Here is a 27086-nt window from a genome sequence, read left to right on the forward strand (position 1 = left end):
GAGGCATGAACACCTGAAGCTCCTGCTTCAGTGCTTTAAGGATACATAGTTTTCCCTGTACCTCCCAGTTCCTGGGAAATAAGAGAGCTCTGGAGGAGAATCTCCCTAAAACACTTGCAAATTACCCACAAGAGATTTCTAACTGGGAAAAGTTCGTGATTATCCTGAATTGGTCCCATTGAGTCTTTTTGCCAACTTGAGGCATAGGAGCTTGAGGAGGCAGATAAAAGCAATTGCAGAGTACATATAATGAATATGTTTCCACGTACTGAAGTATGTACATTTTGGCTGGATCCTGCACCATTTGTAACTATTTTTGTGTGTGAATCATGTTAACTTGGGAAGTTTTGGATCTTGACTTAATAAGGACTGCATTGAGTTGATTTGTGGTTCAGAGTGACTTCTTAACACACTGTAGTTTCTAACAAACTATTTGTAAAATTAATGGCCTCTGATGACCCCCATTACCATCTCCCTTCTTCCTGAAAGAAGGCATTTCATTGCTTTATGAAGCTGTACACAGAAGAGTAATTAAGTAACAATTCAGGCCAATGGCCTCTCCCAGGAATTAATGGTAGGGAGAGTTCATTAACCCCAGCAGGTTATAGCTTCTCCAGGAAATGCCCTGTTCCAAGGTTATCAAAGCTATTAATGGATTGGATAGCAACTTTAACTGGGATAAAAATAAAGCTCTTTTTTCTTCCTGGGGAGCCTTCTCCTTGAGAGACTACCAAAGGCAAACCCGTAGGAGCTGCAGAACCCTAAGGCTGCGGCCTTGTGGTGGATGAGGACAAGAGACTGCTGTTAGTGAGAATTGTTATATCAAGGTGGAAACAGGGCCTTGGGGGAAAATTAAGGTCCTTGATATAAGCCTTCCTGCTATTCAGGAGGTGGCTTGATTAACACCCAGTGCAGCTTTAGAGCAGCTGTTTTCACCTTGTTAACTTTTCCACACCAGGCCCTGTCCTGCAGAGTCGCTGAGAGATGTCAGATTTTGCTGCATTGCTGCCAGGAACACAGTGGCCTTTGTGTGGAAATCTGTTGTGAAAACACCTCTCTTTTTTCAGGCTGGGCACTTAGGCTGTTTGCTGGGCCTTTGCCCTTCTGCTGGGAGGGTACTGGCTTGGGACTTGAGCCTTGATTGGGAGTGCCTGGGCCTTCCCGCTGCTTCACAGGGATGGAGAGCGATTTCTGCTTCTCACCTTGCTTGCCTGCTTGTCAGTTTGGCAAGTTATTTTTTAGATAATTTTATAACGAGCCCACTTTTGAGGCTCATATCCAGGCAAGGCTCTAGAACCTCATCTTAGGTCAATGTTTTTTGAATAGAGAATCAATTATGCTATTTTCCTTATGTCCCTACTTATTTTTAGTGACTGTTTCTGTACAATGTTTAGACTCCTAAACTTTTTTTGAACTTTCTTTCAGAATCTTCTTGGTATAGTTTTCTCAAAGGCAAAATCATCAACTGAAATGTGAAGGAGAGAGAAAGAGAAAGAGAGAGGGAGAGAGTAAACAATTAGCAATAATTATGGTAGTTTGAACTGGCAAAAAATGTTATATATTTTCCTTTAAAATTAAATGTTTAAAAATCCTATTGAAATAGCAATAAAAAATTTAAAAAGCAAGTTCTTTAAGGATCTTACCTTAGCAAAAATCCTGCAATTTTCCAAGTTTTTCTATTTTTTTATTGATTATCAAACCATCTTTTATACTTATTATAGAATAGCTATATTGTTGTGTTTTGCCTTCTCACTCAATATTTTTATAAACATTTTCCAGGTTGCTAAATACTCTCTATGATCATTATTTCATTCATTACATAAAATTCTGCCAGTTGATCATATTCGTACTTGCTTCACCATTCCTTTCTTACCATATGATTTATCTGTTTCTATATCTGTCTCCTTTTGAGGAGAGTGCCTGTATTAATTTGCTGGGGCTGACACAGCCAAGTTCTACAGACTGGGTGCTTTCAACAACAGACATTTATTTTCTCACTGTTCTGGAAGCTGTGAGTCCTGATCAAGTTGTGGTAGGGTTGTTTTCCTGAGCCGCTTTCCTTGGTTTGCAGATGGTTGTGTTCTCTTTGTGTCCTCACTCAGTCATCCTTCTGTATGTGTCTGTGTTTCCTAATTTCTTCTTCTTTTTTTGTGTGTGATAGAGACAGAGAGAGGAACAGATAGGGCCAGGGAAAAAGATGAGAAGCATCAGTTCTTCATCATGGCACCTTAGTTGTTCATTGATTGCTTTCTTATATGTGCCTTGACTGAGGGGGCTACAGCACACACAGCAAGAGACCCCTTGCTCAAGCCAGCGACCTTGGGCTCAAGACAGTGACCCTGGGTTTTAGGCCAGCAACCTTTGCATTCAAGCCAGTGACCGTGAAGTCCTGTGTATGATCCCACACTCAAGCCAGTGACTCTGTGCTCAAGCTGGTGAGCCTGCACTCAAGCTGGCGACCTTGGGGTTGTGAACCTGGGTCTTCTGCATCCCAGTCCAATGCTCAATCCACTGTGCCACTGCCTGGTCAGGCCTATTGTTCTTCTTATAAGGATACTGGTCATACATGATTATGGTACACTCCAATGACCTCATTTAAAATTAATTAACTTTTTAAAGATCCTGCCTCATATAAGCTCACATTTTGAAGGATTAGGACTTCAACATATGCATTTTGGGAATACAACTCAATCTATATGAGGTATTTAACAAATGTGACTAAATTTATAAACATCAGGTTGTTTTCCTACCCCCCTCTCATAAAAGCATTTCAAAGAATATATTTGTATAGTCATTAAAGTTTTTTGGTTATAACTAAAATGTGCACTTAGATATTTTTCCATTTTAAATTTCTATTCATTAGTATATAGTCAACTGCTTTTTAGTTTACAGATGAAGAAAATAAGGATCAGAAAGATTAAATGTCTTGCTAGATTTAAAAAATGATTAAAAACCATCTCCTATACTTGACGCCATACCCCTCAACATTTTCTGATTTATTCTTCTGTAAGCCTGGGAAAGTACAATAGGAAAGGAGAATTTCCTTAATTATAACATGGAGCTGGTATTACAGAGCAGTTATATAGTGTACCCTACATGTTACTGACATTTTTATTATTATTATTATTATTATTATTATTATTATTAGGTGAGAGGAGGGAAGGCAGAGAGATAGACTCCTGCATGTGCCCTAACTGGGACCCACCTGGCACCCCATCTGGGGCCGATGCTCAAGTACTGAGCTATTTTTAGCACCTGAGGCTGACTTGCTGATACCAAACTAGCTATCCTCAGTGCCCAGGGCCTTGCTTGAACCAATTGAACCACTGGCTGTGAAAAGGTAAGAGAGAGAGAAGGGGGAGAGGGAGGAGAGGAGAAGCAGATGGTTATTTCTCCTCAGTGCCCTGACTGGGAATTTAACCCAACATGTCCAAATGCCAGGCCTATATTCTTTTCACTAAGGCACCGGCTAGAGGCTATTTTTGTTTTCAATGATGTCATTTCTTTTGAAGCAACTGATGCTCGAACTTGGCTTTAATTACACTTTGCTTTATTTCAAATTTGTTTCTCTAGCTTTAATCTTAAAAATTTGCAATTGGAAAGTGGTCAATAAATGGAGGATTCCTAAAAAGATAACTAGATCTCTGCAAGCAAATGTTTATTAAAAAGATAAACTGAAGTTTGGTGTAATTTTGTACTACCTTCTAATTCTTTGGTGTCCTTTTGTGATATACTGGAAACACAGCCCTTTAAATTTGCTTGTTAGTCTCATTTGATCATTATAGAGAAGTCTTTCGTACATTGAGATTTTGGGATGTTGTTTGTTTAACAGAAATAAAATTATGCTAGAATACTAATACCATAAGTGACTCATGATTGACTTAGCTTTGACTATATACAGTCATGGCTAATGACAGCGATGTGTTCTGAGAAATGAGTCCTCAGGCAATTTTGTCATTGTGCAAAGATCATAGAGTGTACTCACACAAACCTAGACAGTATAGCTCACTAATCTAATGGTATGTGTTATACTTTTATACAACTGGAAGTGCAGTGATGTGTCTTGCTATGATGTTATGATAACTATGATGTTACTAAGTGACAGGAATTTTTCAGCTTCATTATAATTTTATGGGACCATCATTGTATACACACTCTATCGTTGACCAAACGGTATGTGGTGTATGACTGTATTCCATCATTCTTTATTTATTTAGCAGACATTTTTATGCATACTCAATAGGTATTGATTTAGAGAATAAAATGACCCAAAGATGACTAGAGTAGTAAGTTTCATAAGGTACTACCATGTGATAAATGTTATAGTGTTGGCAAGTAGAAAGTGCTTAGGAATATAAAGGGAAACATGTAACTATGACTTAGGGAAGCTTCAAAGGAGAAGTGTGTTTTGGGTTGAATCCTAAAAAAAGGATATAAGTTTATAAATAATAGAAAAGGATCCACTAAGAGGAGTGAACAACAGGTTCAAAGGCACAGTATGCTCAGTGGTAAAAATTATACTGTAGTTTCTATCTAGAGTAGCATGTCCAATATGTGTTGCATGAAAAATTGGTGGTGTAACAGGTGGTTTTAGGTGGGACATATAGGTAACATTTTTAATTTTTTAAGATTTTTAAAATATTTTATTTATTGATTTTTAGAGAGAGAAGAGTGAGAGAGAAAAAGAGAGACAGAGAGAAGGGGAGGAGCAGGAAGCATCAACTCCCATATGTGCCTTGACCAGGCAAGCCCAAGGTTTCGAACCAGCAACCTCAGTGTTCCAGGTCAACGCTTTATCCCACTGTGCCACCACAGGTCAGGCAGTAACATTTTTAATTTTGAAGATAAATTTTATTAACAATAGATAACTCTTTAGTAAAACTACAAGTAATACATTAAAGCTTGATTTAAAGAGATAGTTTTGAATGAGAATAAATTTATTTGAATAAAAACAGTACTTGGTTAATGGAAATATATTGAATAGAGAATTATTATCGGGGAATGACAATGCAGTGAACACTGAGGGTGCTAAGTGAGTAACTGGAGCTCGGACGTCAGTGCTCCGAGAGCATCCGTGATATGGTGAGGAAGGGGCAGCCGTGTCAGCTGGGGAGCACGGCATACTTGTGCTCAAGGCTATGGGTGTATCTTTAAAATAAATTTAAAAAAAGATTTTATTTAATTTTTTTCAGAGAGAGGAGAGAGAGAGATAGGGGAGGAGTAGTAGGAAGCATCAACTCGTTCTTGCTTCCCATATGTGCCTTGCCAGGCAAGTCCAGAATTTCGAACCAGTGACTTCGGCATTCCAGGTGAACGCTTTGACTGCACAACCACAGGTCAAACTGGGTTCATCTGAAACACCAGAAGGGGCATCAGGTACATTTTAGGTAGAAGAATGACATGGTCATTGTATTTAAAAAAGGAAACTCTGAGGCAGTGAAGGGTGGGTGGGAAGAAGAAACCCCTTCCTGATTCATACTGTGTGTTATAGTCAGACATCTTAGGGGAGATAGATTACTGATGTTTCCATTTGGAATGAAGGTTCAAATTTTTGTCATTTTTTTTTTCCTGTTGGAAATAGAATGTTGGCATTTTCCCCCTTTATATTTTTTATCCTTAGTTTGTTTTATAAAAACAATCTTAAATCTGAATTGGTGAACAATGTCTACCAAACTTGCATTTAAAGAATTTTTATCCCTAATTCCTGCACCTTGACCTGTGTGTAGACCACTGTGTTGAACAGTTGTAGTTTGGTCTCTCGTTGTTCTTTTAAATTTTTTCATCAGGGCTAATACTTCCCCCATTGAAAATTTGGCAACCTCCTGACATTTTCTCATTGCTTTCAGTCATGAGACAATGTTCCAGTTCAGCAATCAGAGGACCTAGTACCATGTCAATCAAAACTCTACATTTGGTGTGGAGTTGAAGTTTCTTCTCTCTGGCAGCTGAGGCCTACTGTTGGGTGGGATGGCAACAACTGGCAATGGGGTTTACTTGACATTCCTCTTTCCACATGGAGCACATCTACTTCTCCTCACTGAGCTGGCCACACTCTCAGACACTTACTAGGTTGAAGGGGGGGGGCTATAAGTCATTACCTGACTAATACAGTTGTGCGCTGGCACCCTGTATCCCTGGGGCCTGCTTGGTATTTAAACCTGATTCTTTCTATTGGGGATGGTATTACACAGTTTGTGGAATTTGCCTGACCACTGTCATGATGTACCTGGAATCTTTATCTCTGACCTGGGCAATTGCATGTCTATCCAGATGTTCACTTGCTCCTCCTTCAGCCACCAAGACTTTTGGCATTCTGCCAGCTTCTCTCTGCTGGTGTTTTTGCCTTTCTATGTGGTCAACACTGATTACATAATTTGCTGAACTCATTGCAAAATGAAAATATAGGATAAAACTTATTAAGAATTTCAAGTCATTGACAGCAGAACATGAAACCAAGTACAGATTCCTCAAAAACACAAGTCCCCATGTGACCGCACAATTCCCATGACCATGAAGCTGGCCCTACAGGTGGGTTTCATGAATGAGACCTAAAATAATCCTATGTAGGCAGCATACACTTTATCTAAGGCTTTGAAACATAGACCAGTTCCTACTTGTTTACTCTGCTGTCAAAACAGTTAGCTAGCCTGTATCATGTTATTAGATTTTCTGGGAGTCAGCTAGCAGTTTTGACTGTTTGCACTTTAGAGGACACATAGTAATATCTCCTAGTGAGCTCCCCAAAGTCTTCTCTTGTTGTATTAGTTTCTTATTGCTGCTATATTAAATTATCACAAAATTTGCAGTTTAATATACCTCAGATTTATTATTATATTGTTTTGGAGGTCAGAAGCTTGACATGGTTCTCACTGGGTAAAATCAAGGTGATGGCAGAGCTGCATTCCTTCAGGAGGCACTAGGGAAGAATCTGTGTCCTTGCCTTTTCCAGCTTCCTGAGGCCACCTGCATTATGCAGCTCATGGCCCCACCCTACATTTCTAATGCCAGCAGCATAGAATCTTCAAATCCCTGATTCTCTGACCTTTGCTTCTGTTATCACATTGCCTTCTCTCACTCCAACCCTCCTGCTTCCCTGTTATAAAGACCCTTGTGATTATTTCTGGCTCATCTAAATAACCCAGGATAATCTTCTTATTTCCAGATCCTTAATCATATCTGCAAAGACCTTTTGCGGTGTGAAGAAACATATTCACTGGGCATTAGGACATGACATTTTGGGGCCTGCCACCCCCATGTGGAGGAAAGGGAAAGTGTAAAGCCAGTTGCTGCGGCCACTATCACAGCCGCCTGGCCCATGCAGGTTCACATTTGACTCGGACAGATGGTAATGAAACAATGGAGCCAAGAACTGGTGGGCCATTAGCTTTAATCCTAGCTTGCACCTGGCGGGCAAAAAATACACACAGTGGGAAAACACTTCCCTTTCCATTCAGGGCTCCCAAAGCCACTGAGTTATCTGAGTTTTCCTAGGATCAAAGGTTTCTAGCTCACCAGCCTTATTCACCTCTGTTCCCCATCTCCTTCTCTCTGCACAAACTGGCTTCTCCTTCAGCACTCTGCCATCTTGGCTGCTTCTCCTCTCCTCCACATGGCCTTTCTCTACTCTTCTCTCTAATGCTAATCTCAGGAACCGAGAGAGAGCAAGCTCCCAGTCAGCCCCATTTTATAGTGTACAAATCAAAACCTTTAATCCACTATACAAACAAGGAAGTCTCTGATACAAAGTCACTTAGGGTGGGAAAGGCTTAGTCTTAAAACTAAGCCTTAGGCCACAATGAGCCTGTCTGCTTACAGCCTGTCCCCCACACCCAATGCAAACTATAAGCGAGCCAACATATATATCATATTTACAAACTTATTTGACCGACAGAGAGACAACTCTTATTTGTTTGGCACTCACATTTCACCAGGCTGGGGAGGAATAGCACTCTCTCCTTCCCCCTTGTGAGCAAAGTCTCAGCGAACAGACCTCTGAAGAAATCTTCCGTTCAATCTTGGCTCAAATTTAATTATAAAAGTCGGTGAGGGGTTTAAAAATCATCTAAAATTTTTTCTAGGTAAACTATTTACACTCAAATCCTTATCTCAGGGTCTGTTTCAAATATATCTTTTGTCTTATGCTTTCCTCATTTAACTGTTACAACATTCCAGTAGCAATTTGTATGTCAGCTTTGGTACTTACAGAAAATGTTATAGTTGTGGTCAAGTAGGAAAACAATAACATATCATTTCATTTTCTACTAGTTAACTAATTGATTTCCCTCTGATAAAAACTTAATGTGAAAATTCTGGGAAGTTATTGTTTCTTTCTACTCCTTGTTTTGTGTCCTAATTAATATCTTGCAGTTTTCACAATTATTGAAACTAGAGTAAAATTTTCAAGTGGAATTTCAAAGAAAAGGTGTTTTTTTTTTCTTTCCTATTAAAAATGTAATATTGAAATAAATAGCTGTGTGTCATCTGAACGGTAGATTCAATTCTGAGTCAGGCTCAGGATTGCTATCTCACCGATCACGGGAATCTTAATTCCGGTAGAAGCAGTAAGCCTGCCTTCCTTTTTCCTCTGACTGTACTCCTGATCTGGTACCTTGGCTTGTGACTATTCCTGTGACCAGTGGCCTAGTTTACTGCTTGGTTTCAGGATCTGGACTCTGTCACAAGTCTACCTGAACATTATGTTCTGGCTAATTCTGCACTTAGACTCTGTTCTTGTCAGAACAGCTAAGCATGGATCTCTGACCCAAAGCTTCCCCATCTGTATGACCAGTAGCCACGGCCACCATCACACCACCTGGCCCATGCAGGTTCGCATTTGATTCAGACAAACGGTAATGAAACAATGGAGCCAAGAGCTGGTGGGCCATTAGCTTTAATCCTAGCTTGCACTCGGTGGGCAAGAAATACACATAGTAGGAAAACACTCCCCTTTCCATTCAGGGCTCCCAAAGCCACTGACTTATCCGAGTTTCCTAGAATCAAAGGTTTGCACCTCACCAGCCTTATTTACCTCTGTTCCTTATCTCCTTCTCTCTGTACAAACTGGCTTCTCCTTCAGCACTCAGCCATTTTGGCTGCTTCTCCTCTCCTCCACATGGCCTTTCTCTGCTCTCTCCCTGCATGGGCTCCTCTGCCCCATTTTTATAGTGTAGAAATCAAAACCTTTAATCCAATATACAAACAAAGAAGTCTCTGATACAAACTCACTTATCTGAGGCATAGTGGGATTTCTCAAAAGGGTGGGAAAGGCTTAGTCTTAAAACTAAGCCTTAGGCTATAACGACCCTGCCTGCTTATAGCCTGTCCCTCACACCCAATGCAAACTATAAGTGAGCAAACATATATACCATATTTACAAACTTATTTGACCAATACCATCTCTCCAATGTCCCCCTGCCCAAGTCCTCATGTTTCTGTGGTCTACCTGTTTCTTGGGTGTAAAGCCAGTTGCCAGGGCCACCATTACAGTTGCCTAGCTCATGCAGGTTTGCATTGGATTCAGACAGACGGTAATGAAACAACAGAGCCACAAATTGGTGGGCCATTATTTTTAATCCTAGCTTGCACCCGGCAGGCAAGTAAAAACACACACTGGGCTCCAAAATCCACTCATTCAGTGCTCACAAAGCTACTGACTTATCCGAGTTTCCTTGAATCAAAGGTTTCTAACCTCGCCAGTCTCATTCACCTCTGTTCCCCATCTCTTTCCTTCTCCCTGCACAAACTCTGCACAAACTGGCTTTTTTGTCAGCACTCCTCCATCTTGGCTGCTTCTCCTGGCCTCCTCCATGTGGCCTTTCTCTACTCTTCTCTCTAAAGCTAATCTCAGGAACTGAGAGAGAGCAAGCTCCCAGTCTGCCTCACTCTATAATGCAGAAATTAAAACCCCTTTAATCCATATACAAAATAGGAAGTCTCTGATACAAAGTCCACCCCACATCAAAAAGGGTGGGAAAGGCTTAGTCTTAAAACCAAGCCCCAGGCTACAAGGATCCTGCCTGCCCACAGCCCGCCTCCAACACACATTAATATAATTACGCCCATTCCAAGCATAAGGGCAACTAATATCATCACCTGGGCGATGGGCTTCCATGTGGGCAGCGCCATCTTTAACAAAGTGAGCATAATAGATTTTATCTGCCCAACATTGGGCATGCCCTGGTTGTTATCTATTGATTTTTCTTAGTTCTAAACACCTGCCCTGATCTCCTCCTTTGTTTATAACAGCTCTCTAGATCTCAAAAACTTCTTGGGCAACCATCTTCCCCTTTGCTGCTGAATCAGAACCTTGATAGCTGCCCTCTTCTAGACATTGTATTTCACCCATGTTTTATCAGCTATAGGTGGAATGCTTGCTGTAATAATATTAATTTGTGAATTGGGGTACTTCTTATAAAAGTGAAAAGTGAGATTTTTGAATCAGGATGTGTTTTGAGAATTCTATGCATGAGGTGTAATCTGGTGACAGTTAAACGCATTAATCCTTTAAGGGAGCTATTTTCACAAATAACATAGTGTTCTCAAAGGCTGAGTTATGCTACTGTTCAGGAGAGAGGGTGCTTCTCTTTAAAGTTGATCTTTTTCTTCCAGTAATCACTGATTTTCACTTGGGTCCTTATAATATTTAATCATCCTCTTTTCTGAGAAAACGTACTCAGAGCTAAAGTTGAATGTTTTCTTAAACCAACTTTACTTTTGAACAAAACATATCTGAAAGGTGAAACTCAAGATAGTTTTGGAATTCTAAACAGGTTTTATAACCTCTATTGGCAAGGGATCTGTATTTGCAGGATCCATAAAGCTTTTAAGGTATAGTTGATATTGAAACAATAATGACCCTGGAACAGGATATTTCCTGGAGATTAATGACTAGCTGGGAAAGGTTGATGGCCTGAGGTGTGGTTGAGGGCCATTAACCTCAGACAGTCATTAAAGCCCAGGAAATGTCCTATGTCTAGGTCGTTATTGTTATTATAAATTGAAAATGGAAAAAAGAAACAGGCACACAGATGATCTGAAGGGCAACTCCATTTCCAATGGTTTGAACGGGGAGTGTTCTGGGAGAATTTATTCCCTCGTCCATTAGCCAACCAATTTCTCTGAATCCTCTGTCACATCGCCCTTCAACTGATGGGTCTTTGTGCTGGAAATTCTCGAATTCCCCAGATACTGGAGTGGAGAGTCCATTTCCCTCATCGTAGCTACCTTTGCTCAGAGTGACTGGATTAAACAAATAGTAATGGTGAATTACTTTGCCATGGCTCTTAACTGCACCCCATGCTGCCATTCACTTGCTTCTCCTGGGATCAGCTATTTCCTTCTCTATTTAGCTGCTTTAAATTTTCCACACCTAGATTCTAGGCCCTTGGGTGTTTTGTCTGTGCCTATTTCCCAGATCTATGGGGGTAAAAATGCCTATTATTTGCTTGCAGCTACACTGCCTCTAGTCATGCTGGCAATCGCGCCCCTGTCCAATTCCTTGTTCACCTTCCAAAAGTACTATAATTCAGAGGTATTTGGAATTCCCAATTAATAGTATTGTTTAGATTGGAATGTGCTCAATTTCAGTTTTCTATAAGTCCTATAACAGCAGATTTACCTTCTTTTTTTTTTTTCTTTTCTCAAGCAACGAAAAACATTCAAAATTAGAGAAGTCATCACTTAGTATTTACAACATCACATTAGGGCTTGTTACAAAGAGTTGGATATTCTGAAACAGCTGGATTATTCTGAAACAGAACTTGAGCAAACTTTTTTTTATATGTGAGCTATAGGAAATTTCAGGTCAGACCTAAAAATATCAAACGGTATGACCTGGACAGCATGTAGCAATGAGTCTACTGTTGTATTTATTCGGTTGTCACAGGTTTGAGCCAGGTGTTGGATCAGCTCAAATTCATCACCAGTGAGTGTAAAATAAAAGAAAAACCTCAACACATTGAACTTAATAACAGGTCAGCAACAGTGCTTTTGTAGAAAAATAGCATGTGAATGTATAATGCTGCCAAGGGTTTTATAAATACGCAGTTCTTCCTGAGAAGACTTCTCTCCCTGTAGTGGTTCCGAAAGGTCCTGTTGCTTCTGACTTGGTCTAAGATACTGAAAAGCTCAGTTAAAATACAAATGCTAATTTTTCAACCATTGATACTTACCTTAATTATCATTCAGTAGTCTTCCAGACCACAATTAGCCTGGGCATTAGATATAAGCAAAATGGAAAGATGAATAAATATAATAATAAAGGGAAATATTATGAAAGTATTTTTCTTCAAATCCTTATCAATGTAATCTTTGAAATCCCTTTTCCTGGCAGGTCTTCAGAGTCATTCATACTATATCCCTAACGTATGCCCATCCCACCATTCATTCTCATTTTAACAACATACGTGTTTGTTGCATGTATGTTTTTTTCCAGTATGTGCTCTGTTACCCTCTGGCATCCCTGCTTTAGGCTGACTTACCTTGGTGAGGTGAGCTAACTTTCATGCAGGCTGCAGGGTTTGTCCTTGCTTTAGGGTGGCATGACTCTTGAAATGCTTGCACTCTCTAGTGTGTTACACTGAAGAACTCTCTTTCCACCAGTACTTTTTTTTTTTGCTTTTTGTACACTAATCTGACTTGTTTTCATTTTCTTAGTGTGCCTATTGATCTCCTAATTTATTTAATTTAATAACTCGCCTCTCTACCCCTTTGATTTCCTGTATCACCCCTTCTTGTGGATTTTGGTGTGAGTTATTATTAGAATATGTAAAGCCAGTAGCCATGGCCATTGTCACAGCCGCCTGGCCAATGCAGGTTCTCATTGGATTCAGACAATCGGTAAAAAAACAACGGAGCCAAGAACTGGTGGGCCATTACTTTTATTCCTAGGTTGCACCCAGCGAGCAAGTAAAAACACATACTGGGCTCCAAAACTCACTCATTCAGTGCTCACAAAGCTACTGACTTATCCGAGTTTCCTAGAATCAAAGGTTTCTAGCTCACTAGCCTTATTCACCTCTGTTCCCCATCTTCTTCTCTCTGCACAAAGTCTGCACAAACTGGCTTCTCCTTCAACATTCTGCCATCTTGGCTGCTTCTCCTCTCCTCCACATGGCCTTACTTTGCTCTCCTATAGCATGCGCTCCCTTCTAGAACAAAATCACTCTTCTCCAGGAACAACGTGATCTCTCTTCTTTTTAAAACCTTTTGACGTGAAAGCCCTCCCTCAACACATATTAACATAATCACGCCCATCCCAAGCAAGAAGGGCAACCAATATTATCTCCTGGATGATGGGTTTCCACATGGGCAGCACCATCTTTAACAAAGTGAGCATAATATATTTTATCTGCCCAACAGAATAGGTTGGGAGATTTTAAGTGCTTTTGCCTGTGGTGATCTGTAAATTCAATCCCTGGCCCTCTACTGTAACTGGCATCTTGAATCCCCCATCAGTGAGAATTCCCTCCATATTTCACACTGCCAAGGAGTTCCAAGGCCCTCTCTTTGAATGTTTATGTAATCACATCTCTACCCCATCTAGTCATTGCTCCTTGATGAAGGCCCTGCAATGTTTCCGTCCCAGCTAATCTATGAAGAAGCCCCCTGGCATGTTTGAATTCTTGCATTGTAAAGGTAGAATTGGAGCCCTTAGAGGACTCTCTTGTCAAATGATTCCCTCAAGTCATTTTTTTTTTTTTTGTGCTGCTACAGGGGATATCAAGAGGCATAAGTATCTTGAGTGCACAGCTATAATAAAAAGAGAGAAAACATCAAATAGTGATAATCTGGCTGTTACCATTCTCAAAGAAGATAAAAGCATGGGAAGATAGAACTAAATATATTTGTTGACACATTTCCATTCATTTGGATATCAGCTTTCAATAACTGCTCTTCTTCATTGTACCTAATTGCATGCAATTAATAGCAGGTACCTTAATCTGTGACTGGATTGCAGAATGTTCTAGTCACTTTTAATTAATAGAATAGTCTTAGATTATTTCCAAATTTTAATTTTAAATTAAATTCAAAGTTCATTTCTTCCCTTTTTTCTACAAAGAATTGACTTCTCCCTCCTCTGTCTTCTGGCCAGGAGTTTTCCTATCATGTCTAGGCAATATAGAAGAGGAACGGGGAAATTTCTCCTTATTTTACTGCCCTGTGGTGAGGTTGAGTTTTTGGCTTGGTTACTTGTCCTCATTTGTTTGCTTCAGGGTAATCATGAATGCTCTCTGTCTGGCAGACATGTAGTTGCTCATCCTCTCCTATATAGGTTCTTCTGAGGATCTAAAATGTCCTTCCTTTCTTCATACATACTTCCTTTTTTATTTTTATTTTCTTTTGTATTTTTCTGTAGTGAGAAGCAGGGAGGCAGAGACAGACCGGGATCCACCCGGCATCCCCACCAGGGAGCGAAGCTCTGCCCATCTGGAGTGTTGCTCCACTGGAACGGGAGCCATTCTAAGAGTACCTGAGGCAGAGGCCATGGAGCCATTCTAAGCACCCGGGCAAACTTTGCTCCAATGGATCTTTGGCTGTGGGAGGGGAAGGGAGAGATAGAGAGAAAGAGGGAGAAGAATGGAGAAGCAGATGGGTGCTTCTCCTGTGTGCCCTGACCGGGGATCGAACCCAGGACATCCACACTTCGGGCTGACGCTCTACTGCTGAGCCAGCTGGCCAGGGCCTTCATACATACTTCTTGATGTGAGAAATCTGGCTTTACCTTTTCCACTCCCTTAGCCCTGGGAAGAGTTGTCTGCCCCCAAACTGAGATCCCCTTTCCTGGTGGTCAGCCTTGTTCGTGAATCTGGGAAGACAGCTAGTACTGCAACTTTTCTCCTTGTCCCTCCATGACATGTCAGATAATGGGGCAGATAGCTTAATGGCTGCCTCTTACCCCAGCCTCACTATGCCCTCTAATTCTCTTTTCTTTGGCTCAAGTAGTCCAGGTGTGGTGGCCAAGCAGATTGCCAACTGGAAAATGAACTGCCTGTCTTTCCTTCTTATTGTCACCCCTATTCTTAACATGAATTTTCTTTGAACCCTCTTTTCTGGGTGTTAGTAACAAGATAAACTACTTTCCTTCTTTTTAATGGCATTGTGTCTCTTTAAAAGGTTACTCTTTTCACTACCCTCTAAGTTCTTTTCTTACATTGCCCAGGAAGAGCTGGTAATGACTGGTAGTAAGTCTTGTTCTAAACCAATGTCAATTAGGAATAAGTCCAATAGGGAAATTTTATGTATTAGAATATGGGAGTCTAAGTGTATTTTAGTCTTTGGCTTTGATCTTGAATACAGCTGTGGAAAAAAATTGAAAAATTTCTACTTGATATTCAGAGAAAACAAAAGGAGGGAGAATAATGACTACAATATAAAACTACTATTGCTGTTCCTATCCTAAAAGAAAGTGATCAGAGTCAGATAAATAGAGATAAAGGGCAGAAACCAATTATGTACCAGAGAGGGAAATTCACTGGCCAGAGAGGGAAATCTTAAAAGGAGCCCAGAGAGATGAAACGCCTTTCAGTGGCACCTGGTGCAATACTAACAGTTACAGAAAAAACAAAAATCCTACTATGCTGTTGGCTTTGAGTACAGGGAGCAGAGGTGGATTTAACAGTGGGTGCACTGAGCACATGCCTTGGGCCCAACTTCTGAAGGGCCCTGCAAAACCCCAACTTTACACTGTTTTCTAATGACACCAAATTTGATTTCATATGTGTAATTTTAACATAAATAGTACATAATATTTTTATTTATTTAAAAATATGGTTAACATGTATTTTTATTCTCTCTCTCTCTCTTTTTAAGGGGCCAAATATTTTCTTCTGTGTCCGAGGCCTCAACCAACTTTAATCCATCTCTGACGGGGGGTCCTCGGGTTACAACAGTCTCAACATACAATGTTTTCAGTTTAGGACTCTCACTTTCATAAAATCTTTAAAAAATTGAGACGTGAGTGTTTTGGCTTATGCTGTTAGCGTTGCACTTATGACTATGTGGGCAAACTAGTTTGGTTGCACGTGGCGGAAGAATATGCAGTATTCTTCTTCTGTGGCTTATTTGTGTTTTTATGTTCTAGATTATTGTTTCACAGCTGTGTTACGATAGGTAAGTGACTTAAGCTAGGGTGTGTTTCCACTTATACCAAAATTTGGTTATGTCACTGTCATAGGAATGGAACTGTGTTGTAACCGGAGGACCCCCTGTACCTGATTTCCCCCTGGAAAGAGTAGAACTGAAAATAGAAAAAAAGAATAAAAATGCAAGAGAGTTGGGAAAAACATAGAACACTGATGTGGTTTAGTAAGTTTAGATCTTTAGGCCCTGATTATACTCTAGGATGCAAAGAACCAATAAATATAATTTCTGATTACCTTTAAATCACTATTTAGAGAGATGACTTTTTTTTATTCTTTCACCTTTTCTCTTGAGTTCACCAATATGTTATAAAGAAAATGCAAAAAAAAAAATCAAATAAAAAAACAAAAAGCATTCTGAAGAGTATAGCCTAGCAATTTTGATGTTATCATAAGTGTAATTCTCAACTAGACTATTAAGTAGATGGTTTATGAGCAATTTTAAGGGGAAGGTGACCACTAACAGGAACATGGGCTCAAGAGGAAGTTTAGCTAGACCAATTATATAAATCTTTCCCCTTTTTAAAACTAGTAATTCAGTGTAAAGCTGAAATAATAATGTAAAATTCTGTAAAGCATCTCACATTCTCTCATTTTATCCTCAGATCATGATGAGGAAACCTACGGAGTTTGTTATTTGCTTAGATACATTCATAGTTACTTGAGAAAACATTCATTCATTCAATTAATATTTTTTAAAATCTTGTTGTAGCTTAGGCAATATGCCTAGCTCTCAAGATAAAAGAATAGAGAATTAACTTCTTATTTTTAAAGCCACATCCCATAAATTTTGGTGTGTTGTATTTTCTTTCTTTTTAAAACATTAAACATTGAACGAATTAACTTTCAATAAGTACTGTTTCTCTTTTTTTTGTTTTTGTTTTTGTTTTTGTATTTTTCTCAAGTTGTAAACGAGGAGGCAGTCAGACAGACTCCCGCATGCGCCCAACCGGGATCCACCAGGCACGCCCACCAGGGGGCGATGCTCTGCCCATCTGGGGCGTCGCTCTGTTGCAACCAGAGCCATTCTAGCACCTGAGGCAAAGGCCACAGAGCCATCCTCAGCGCCCGGGCCAACTTTGTGCCAATGGAGCCCTGGCTGCAGGAGGGGAAGAGAGAGACAGAGAGGAAGGAGAGGGGGAGGAGTGGAGAAGCAGATGGGCGCTTCTCCTGTGTGCCCTGGCCAGGAATCGAACCCAGGACTCCTGCATGCCAGGCTGACACTCCATCACTGAGCCAACCGGCCAGGGCACTGTTTCTCTTTATACTAGGTGCTTTACACATGAGATCTCTTTTAATTACCTGAGAATGGGTATCAATTATCTCCATTTTATAAATTAGGACACAAAAATTCAAAGTTGTTGCCCAAGATCATAATACTAGGACAGTGATGTAGCAGACATTCAAACTTTGATCTACCTAATGATAAGACCATGTCTTCCCATGACAAAATTTTCATTCTTCAAAGAATGGAACTAAGATTAATGATTTGGAGTTACCAAGAGGCGAGTCAGCATAAGTAAATTCAGCATAAGATGCTGTAAGGGAGAACTCTCCATCGCTTAGACTTAAGAGTCCTCTTGAGTATGAATGAACTTTGTGCCTTACCCTTCCCATTCTCACTGCAGGGCTTCAAATAAAGAAGGAAGAAGGACTCTCAGTCAGGGATGCTAGGAAGTGATAGCTGTATTAGGGGAAATGTGGATCCATACCACCTCTGAAATCTCTTCCAATTAGAGTACCCATTTAGTCAGACATTCTGTGCCCTCCAAAAGTCCATATATATCTGAAAAAATGGGACAAAGGGGCAAGTAAGTTTTTAAAAATAATTTTAAAAATGTGATTTGATTATCAAGATTATACTTATAGGTAATTTGGAAAATTCAGAAAAGTGGTATGAAGAAAAAAATTGTAGCCCTGGTCGATTGGCTCAGCAGTAGAGCATCGGCCTGGCGTGCAGGAGTCCCGGGTTCGATTCCCGGCCAGGGCACACAGGAGAAGCGCCTATCTGCTTCTCCACCCCTCCCCCTCTCCTTCCTCTCTGTCTCTCTCTTTCCCTCCCACAGCCAAGGCTCCATTGGAGCAAAGATGGCCCGGGCACTGAGGATGGCTCTGTGGCCTCTGCCTCAGGTGCTAGAATGGCTCTGGATGCAACAGAGTGACGCCCCAGAGGGGCAGAGCATCGCCCCCTGGTGGGCATGCCGGGTGGATCCCGGTCGGGCACATGCGGGAGTCTGTCTGACTGCCTCCCGGTTTCCAGCTTTGGAAAAAAAAAAAAAAAATTGTTACTCAACCACCCAGTGATAGGCATTGTGAATATTGGTTTACCTTCTTCCTTTATTTCTTTGTTCACATAATTTTTCAGTCACAATCAGATTAAACAGAAGTTTATGTATTGTCTTTTGGATTAAAGGAGATAATAAAAGTATTTTACTATGCTTTTAAAACTTTTTGTAAATGTCATTTTTAATGACATGATTTTTGAAATTATTTAAACATAATGTTTTATCTCTATTTCAGATTATTCCTTAGGTTAGGTTCCTAAATGTGGAGTTGTTTTAACAAAGTGTTAGAGCCTTTAAGTTGTGTGTATATATAAATAGTTCTTTAAAAAGTTGTTGGAGGAATTATTAAGGGGATATGACCATTGATTAACCCAATTGCTGGACCTTGGAAATGGAAGGCTCCTCATCTTTCCTCTTCCAGAGCATGAAATGCATGCTCTGTCCACTGTTCTTACAGTGGGAGCCATTTTCAAGGATGCAGCCTTGAAAAGAAATGTGTTGTTGAGACTCTCTAGATAGTATTACATGATGAAGCCCAGTTAAGGCCTCTATTTAAACTTGAAGATTCTGTCCAGAGGAGCCTGGCCTGTGGTAGTGCAGTGGATAAAGCATTGAACTGAAACATTGAGGTTGCCTGTTGGAAACCCGGGGCTTGCCAGGTCAAGCCACATACAACAAGCAGGAATGAACAGCTAGAGTGAAGCAACTACATCTCGTTCCCTACTCCCTCTCCTCTCAGTAAAACTCAATAAAATAAAAATTGGATGTGGAGATTTATTCATCTTGGGTCACCCAAAATAAGCCTCATATGTAAGTTTCCTTGTTGAATAAAAGTACCTCCTACCAATCTGGAGTGGCCTGCCTGTTTTCTGTCTCTCCCTGCCCTCCATGTATAGGGGACGGTTTTCAATTTCATGTGGGAAAGCCCTCCAGCCAATGAAGTGTCTGTACAGACAGACTCACAGGCAGGGCTTGGTAGTGCTCATCTTATTTTACCTTTGCTTCCATTTTATATGATTATCACAACTTTTTAGTAAACTTTATAGGTGAAAAATTATACAGAAATATGCTTTAATTGCATTTCTTCAATTATTAATATGGCATATTTAAATTTTTTTGGTGTTTATTAGCCATTTTATCCTCTTATTAAATTGCTAATTTTCTATGAGGAAAATACCAATTTTTATGAGTAACTTAAATATTCAGAAAAATCACCACTCTCATACAATATTATATTCTATTCGCCCCTACTCTCCATCCCGTTTAGAGTTTTAATGCTTTGTATTGGTTTCAAGAGACAGAAAGCCAATTTAAATTAACTGAATAAAAATGGGAACTTACTGGCTCACTGCAGGCTTTGGAGAACTGCTTTTAGGCAGAGCTGAGTTCAGGGACAAACAGCAACGTCTAGACTCAGAATCTGTCCATCTCTCAGCTCGGAGTCCCTCTGGATGAGCCTCATTCAAGTAGACCTTTTCTGTTTGTGGCAAATGCCAATGACCATGCAGGGAGAGGTTCAGCCCACTCAGTCACCCCAGTGAGGGATTCTCTTTCCCAGTTGTTCAGTACAATCTCTTGAATTTTTTCTTACTAGGTGGGCATGGCCATGTGCCTATTCCTAAAATAGTTATTCTGCCCAAGGATATAGAATGCAGGATGGGTCACACACTTCCCTCAGTCAACCATTTTTGGGGAAATGGAGATAGACCCAAATAGGTCAAGAAGGAGCACTGCTTGTCCAAAGAAATGTAAAGGTACTGCTACCAACCCCACCCCATGCTCCCCCCCCCAAAAAAAAACTAGGTGTTTATTGCATTTTTTATCTGTTCAAGGTGTTTTCTGATATAAATAAAAAGCATTATGTTGTCAAATTTAAATTTCTTTTCTGTAATTCTTATTTAATTTTAAAGCTTAAAAAGCTAGAGAATTGATGAAATTACTTTTTATTTTCATTTTTTTTTCTGATATATATTTTGTACATTTTTTTTAACTGGACAAGGAATTAAATGGATGTAAAGGCCTCTCTAATAGTGAACGTTTCAATAATATTTATTGGCAAAACTGATTTGGGTTATCACATTTACAACATAAACATTTTAATAAACACTACTTCCTATTTCTAAGCCCTCTATTAACTTTTGTCCCCTGTCAATTCTTATACCAGCCCCACAGCATCCTAGTTACTGTATCTATGCAATATGCTTTGATATTTGGTGGGCAAATAAATGGTAGCTAACTAGAATAAGAGGGAATAAAAATATAGCCAGGAGTTGTAACTAGCACAACAGAGCCTGTTTTTACCTAGAAGCAGCTGCCTATGCACATGGGCTCTCCTGGAGATGTAATTAAAAAGCAATTGAAAGAAAGGAGAGAGCAAGAAAGGGGGATGGGATATAGGGCCAGAGAATCCAAACATTGCTACTGCTTTAAAATACTACAGCAGTGCCTGTGTGATACAAAAGATGCTGTCTTCTCTGTTTGGAGCTGAAGGCAAATTAACTACTATAAACAGTTTTTAAACACGTTCCTCACCTTCTTTCTTCCTTCCTTCCTTCCTTCCTTCCTTCCTTCCTTCCTTCCTTCCTTCCTTCCTTCCTTCCTTCCTTCCTTCCTTCCTACCTTCCTTCATTTATTTTTAACCTCACTTGCTCTTGACACTTCCAAATCAGACTATTAATGCCACACATGTTTCAGAGAATGATGTCAGTTAGATGTCATGAACTTGCTTCTTTCTTTCAGGGCCATTTGCCTTAGAAGGTGATGCCTACCACTAAGAAATGACCCTTTCATATTTAAACAGGTTCTGTAACTCGGGGCTCCCACCTATGTCTGCTCTGTGGCAGGGACTCTCCCCTCTCCAACCCCCCCACCTCCACCCCAGGCCTGGTTTTGTAAATGTGCAATGACAGCATCTTTTTTGTTTTTTACTCATTATATTTTGCCTAATTTTTCTTTTTATATTTTTATTTATTTTAGATTTTATTCATTTCAGAAAGAGGAGACAGACAGAGAGAGAGAGAGAGAGAGACAGATAGAGAAGGGAAGGAAGAGCAGAAAGCATCAACTCCCATATGTGCCTTGACCAGGGAAGCCCAGGGTTTCGAATTGGCAACCTCAGCGTTCGAGGTCGATGCTTTTACCCACTGCGCCAGCACAGGTCAGGCACCTAATTTTTCAAACTCAGTGTGCCCCTTTTTCTAATGTTAACAAGTTTTTTTCTACACTAGACATCTTAAATCTGGGAAGCCTGAGTTTAAGTTAGATAGGTATATTGTTGCATTCTTGGAGTCTGGGGTAAGGAGTCATTACATTTTACACTATTTCTATAAAATTCTGCTGTTGGCACAGACCTTTGGTCAGAAGAGGGACTTGCGGCTGTGTCAAAACCATCTCCTTCTCAACAGGTCAGAAATTCATCAGCTCTGGGCACTTCTCAGTGGCCAGGGATAAGCTTCTTTTTTTTTTTCATTGATCCTCTTAAGTGACAAGAAGATCCTGTCTTTTGAGTTGAAAAATATCCATGTGATTATATGCTTTAATTTATCATGCAATGATATTAGCTCTGTCTCCTTCTTACATTCTGTCATCTGGGCCCTGCTGAACGGTGAGGCTATTACCCTTCTCAGGAAAGCTCTGACTTACTCATCAAGGTGGGGGGTGCTACTTCCTGTCCCCTGGAAGCTTTCCAATGGGGACATCCATCGTTTACAAATTGATTTGCACTGCCTTGGCCAGCATGTAATTGCAATTCCAATTTCTTCTCCTGTAGACCTTCTACAAAATTCCACTTATTCTCTCCTGAGTTTCCTTTCTTTGTTGTCTAATAGTTACTTTTCAGTTTCGCTTATTATTTGCTTTGACAAAATTTACCTTAACTGTGCTTACTGATCTTTCAAGGCTCTGTTCATTTTCCAGCTCTTCCAGGAAGCTTACCTGAACTATGTTAGCTAACTGTAAAGTTATAATATAGGTACTAATTTGTTACTTAATTATTAAACACCTTGCATCATAGAATAGTAATTAAGGCCACAGGATTTTGAGATCGGTTCTCTGGGTTTTCAAGCTGCTTGACCTGGGGGCAAGTTATTTACCAGTTTTACTTTCAATTTATTCATTTGTAAAAGAGGCCAGAAACAACTCAATATGTACGTGACATGTATAGTAGATACTCAAGAAGAACATAGCAAATGCTTTATTTTGCCAAATATATGTTTACTTTAGAAAGTATTTACCTGCTTCTCTAGGCCAAAATTTATTATAATGATTGATAATCTGTAAACTACAATCTTGTGGAGTTCATAGACTAAGGATTCTAGACTAAAGGATTACAATCTCAAAATTTCTGAATTAACATAGTGAGAGATAAAATAATCTCACTGGAGCTCAAATTAGGGTAATAGCGGTTGTTATATACATACCTGACTGATGTAAAAAGAATGAATAGTACATTGACAAAAAACATGTGGCTACAAAGAAATTATTGTATTTATTGAAATATTCAGAGTGACTGACACCTCTCATGAATAATATTGAAATGAATCTAAACAGACTTTTAGGAAGTTTTCTTTATTTTATTTTATTTTATTTTTTTAATAGGGCGACATCAATAAATCAGGATACATATATTCAAAGATAACATGTCCAGGTTATCTTGTCGTTCAATTATGTTGCATATCCATCACCCAAAGTCAGATTGTCCTCTGTCACCTTCTATCTAGTTTTCTTTGTGCCCCTCCCCTCCCCCTTTCCCTCTCCCTCTCCCCCCTCCCCCCGTAACCACCACACTCTTATCAATGTCTCTTAGTCTTACTTTTATGTCCCACTTACGTATGGAATAATGCAGTTCCTGGTTTTTTCTGATTTACTTATTTCACTTCGTATAATGTTATCAAGATCCCACCATTTTGCTGTAAATGATCCGATGTCATCATTTCTTATGGCTGAGTAGTATTCCATAATGTATATGTGCCACATCTTCTTTATCCAGTTATCTATTGATGGGCTTTTTGGTTGTTTCCATGTCCTGGCCACTGTGAACAATGCTGCAATGAACATGGGGCTGCATGTGTCTTTACGTATCAATGTTTCTGAGTTTTTGGGGTATATACCCAGTAGAGGGATTGCTGGGTCATAAGGTAGTTCTATTTTCCGTTTTTTGAGGAACCACCATACTTTCTTCCATAATGGTTGTACTACTTTACATTCCCACCAACAGTGGATGAGGGTTCTTTTTTCTCCACAGCCTCTCCAACATTTGCTATTACCTGTCTTGTTAATAATAGCTAATCTAACAGGTGTGAGGTGGTATCTCATTGCAGTTTTGATTTACATTTCTCTAATAACTAACGAAGATGAGCATCTTTTCATATATCTGTTGGCCATTTGTATTTCTTCCTGGGAGAAGTGTCTGTTCATGTCCTCTTCCCATTTTTTTATTGAACTGTTTGTTTGTTTGTTTGTTGTTGAATTTTCTGAGTTCTTTGTATATTTTGGATATTAGGCCCTTATCTGAGCTGTTGTTTGAAAATATCATTTCCCATTTAGTTGGCTGTTGGTTTATTTTGTTATCAGTTTCTCTTGCTGAAAAAAAAACTTCTTGGTCTGATGTAGTCCCATTCATTAATTTTTGCCTTCACTTCTCTTGCCTTTGGAGTCAAATTCATAAAATGCTCTAAAACCCAGGTCCATGAGTTTAGTACTTATGTCTTCTTCTATGTACTTAATTGTTTCAGGTCTTATGTTTAGATCTTTGATCCATTTTGAGTTAATTTTAGTACAAGGGGACAAACTGTAGTCCAGTTTCATTCTTTTGCATGTGGCTTTCCAGTTTTCCCAGCACCATTTATTGAAGAGGCTTTCTTTTCTCCATTGTGTGTTGTTGGCCCCTTTATATAGGAAGTTTTCTTTAGGTTTTTGTCTGATATATTTCCCCAGCAATCTTGATCATGTTTAATCATAGACTTATAAATGAACGTGAATTTAGTGGAGGGGATTTTTCCATGCAGCTTGTTCTGATGTTTAAGGAGAATTACTGGTTGGTCCTAATTTGGCCTGCCCATTTGGTCAAAGCATTTCATTTCACACACCCCATTCTCCCTTGTGTAGTTCTCCTTGACCCCACTTTGCTCAGAATTTCTAGTTTGACTTCTGTCACAAGTGAGCTCTGGAATGTTAGGACCTTACTTTTCAAAACAAAGAATGAATAAGATGACTCCCAACAATTCTGGAAGTTAGCTTATTTCCTTAAACATCCCCATTGGCATTTTTTTTGTTGATGGTGGTAGAAAAAACAATATATTAATTGTACGTAGGTTTTATGTATGACTTTTTTTATAATCAATGAAGCATATCATTTTATGCCATTTTCCTGACTTTCACACTTGAAATCTGTGTTTAAGCTTTTCTTCCTCCAGTATTCAAAGGTTCTCAGCTGCTGGTAAGTGAAGATGACATGATGGTTCACTGCTCTTCTCGTTTGTGATCTCATCCTTAAGGGCTTGGAATAAAATTTTATCAAGAGTACTATGGTCTTGTTTGCATTTCCATTTTCTGTTTAAATTCATGTATATATGAAAAACTATATATAATATATATTGAATATATGCATATATTATTGACTATATTTTCAATATGTAATTGAATTAAGGGAAACTATAATAATATTAATTAACTACACTATATATAATTACATATGAATTATATTAGACATTATATCTAATTATATTATATAAATTTCTATTAATTATTTTATATATATATAATGTTTATCTTAATTGAGTTATATATTGAAGGTCAGTGAGAAGGTTTTTGTCAGATGCTCTAGCTTAAAGGTCAGTCTTCATGACATATGTGCTCAACATTCCAATCTCTACTAACTTAAAAATTTGGAGTTATTTTGTGTGACTTAGTAATTTCCATTGTCTTTTTTTTTCTTTTTTCTTTCTTTCTTTTTCTTAGCAAAAGAGAGAGAGAGACAGGGACAGACAGGAAGGGAGAGAGATGAGAAGCATCAACTCATAGTTGCAGCACTTTAGTTGTTCATTGATTTTTTTCTCATATGTGCTTTTAGTGGGGGGCTCCAGCAGAGCCAGTGACCCCTTGCTCAAGCCAATGACCTTGGGCTTCAAATCAGTGACCTCAGGGTTTTGAATTTACGTCCTCAGTGTCCCAGGGTGATGCTCTATCTACTGGCACCACCACCAGGGCAGGTAATTTCCATCGCTTTTGATCATATTGCTGTATGAAACAAATTACTGTAAACTAAATACCTTTAAAAAAAATGGATGCTGTATTCAATATAATCTTTTGAAGATATTTGAAGCCAAAACTTGGAATCCTAATTTAAGTTAAAAAGTCAATTGTGTTGATTTCAACAGTAGAAATAACAACTGAGGTGTTTGGATGTATGTTCATCTTCGAACGTTCACCAGTTTGCATTTTCAGGGCAATAGTGACTATTGGCATTTCACAATTTATTCTGCTGCATGGAGGTTGTCAGATTTTTTTTTAGATATCTATTCTATGCTTGTAGAAATATAATTCTAGAAATGTTATCATGAAAAAATTATATTTTAGAAACAATAAAACATGGGAGATAACTTTGTTAATCAAGTGTGACCTTTCCCCAAGGACATAGTATTATTTACATTTGCTTATCATATATACATAGTCCTTAAAAGATTTAAGGGTTTGAAAGCCATGAATGTCAATGATGTTGGGTGTGAGCAGAATGAAGGCCACTAAATTGGTTGGAAAGCTTGATGAAAATTTTGGTATGCTCTCATTTCTCAGGATAGCCTTTCTCTTAAGGTAGAAAAACTTTCCCTTTATTCAAGAAGCCCACTGCACTTCCCAGGGAGAGAAATTCAATCGGTAGGGCCCTTTGCAGATCTTTTTCTTCTAGGACAAGAAAGGGAAAATCCAATACCTAGTGCTGGGAGAGCTTGAGACCTCTGAATGAAAAATTGTCATGAATTTGAATGGAGATAAGAGGGAAGGGGACAGTGAAAGATGTTCCAGTGGTGAGGGATTGTCTGTGTTGGCAGCTGCCCATCGCTCATATCTCACCTAATGGCGGGTGCCTGCCAATGTTTATTTGGCCATCACCATTCACCAGCTGCTCCTCTACCATGTTGTTTTTCTTCCCAGATGGCAACACGATGTTCCACGATAAAACTGACACAAAAAACAATGCAAAATTTGTCTAAGAGAGGTTCAGCAAGCATGAGAAAAACATCTGATATCTCTCAGAGCCCGCCAAGTTCGCAGCTTACAGTGCCAGAGTAATTATAGGATGATTTGAACAGAGACAGTGCATTGGGAAGCCACTTCCAAATGTATCAGGTAGGTTTCCAGAAGAGGCGAAACATTCAGCTCTCTCCTGCCTCTGGCACACTGACGGAATCGATGAGTGCAGAATGTGGGTCCCAGAAGCCTCCTATACTACTGAATCCCTGCTTTACCCCATGCCGCCTAATTAATGGCCCACTATTTTAAAAACTCTTTTATTCAATTAGACTCTGCTTTCAATAAGATAAACACTCCTGCTATCAAAATCCTGGGAAACCAACATTTATAGCCTGCCTTCTCGCCAAAGCATCTGCTTTTCTCTTGCTCTTGGTCTCTTTTTCTGTACAATCTTCATTATTTGGCCATTTGAATC

At 39.4% G+C, this 27086-nt stretch overlaps 1 protein-coding gene across 1 annotated transcript in view; it reads right to left on the reverse strand.

Annotated features, from left to right (window-relative positions):
* The window catches only part of TMCO5A (transmembrane and coiled-coil domains 5A), a 59501-nt gene extending 32946 nt beyond the window's left edge, over positions 1-26555 (reverse strand). Inside the window, 3 exon segments of the mRNA XM_066277610.1 lie at positions 6623-6647; positions 19384-19420; positions 26492-26555. Of these exon segments, the coding sequence (XP_066133707.1) occupies positions 6623-6647; positions 19384-19420; positions 26492-26555 (126 nt within the window).
* Positions 26556-27086: the final 531 nt, after the last annotated feature.

Source organism: Saccopteryx bilineata, chromosome 4 (assembly GCF_036850765.1).
Source record: "Saccopteryx bilineata isolate mSacBil1 chromosome 4, mSacBil1_pri_phased_curated, whole genome shotgun sequence".
In the NCBI taxonomy this organism is placed as follows: Eukaryota; Metazoa; Chordata; class Mammalia; order Chiroptera; family Emballonuridae; genus Saccopteryx; species Saccopteryx bilineata.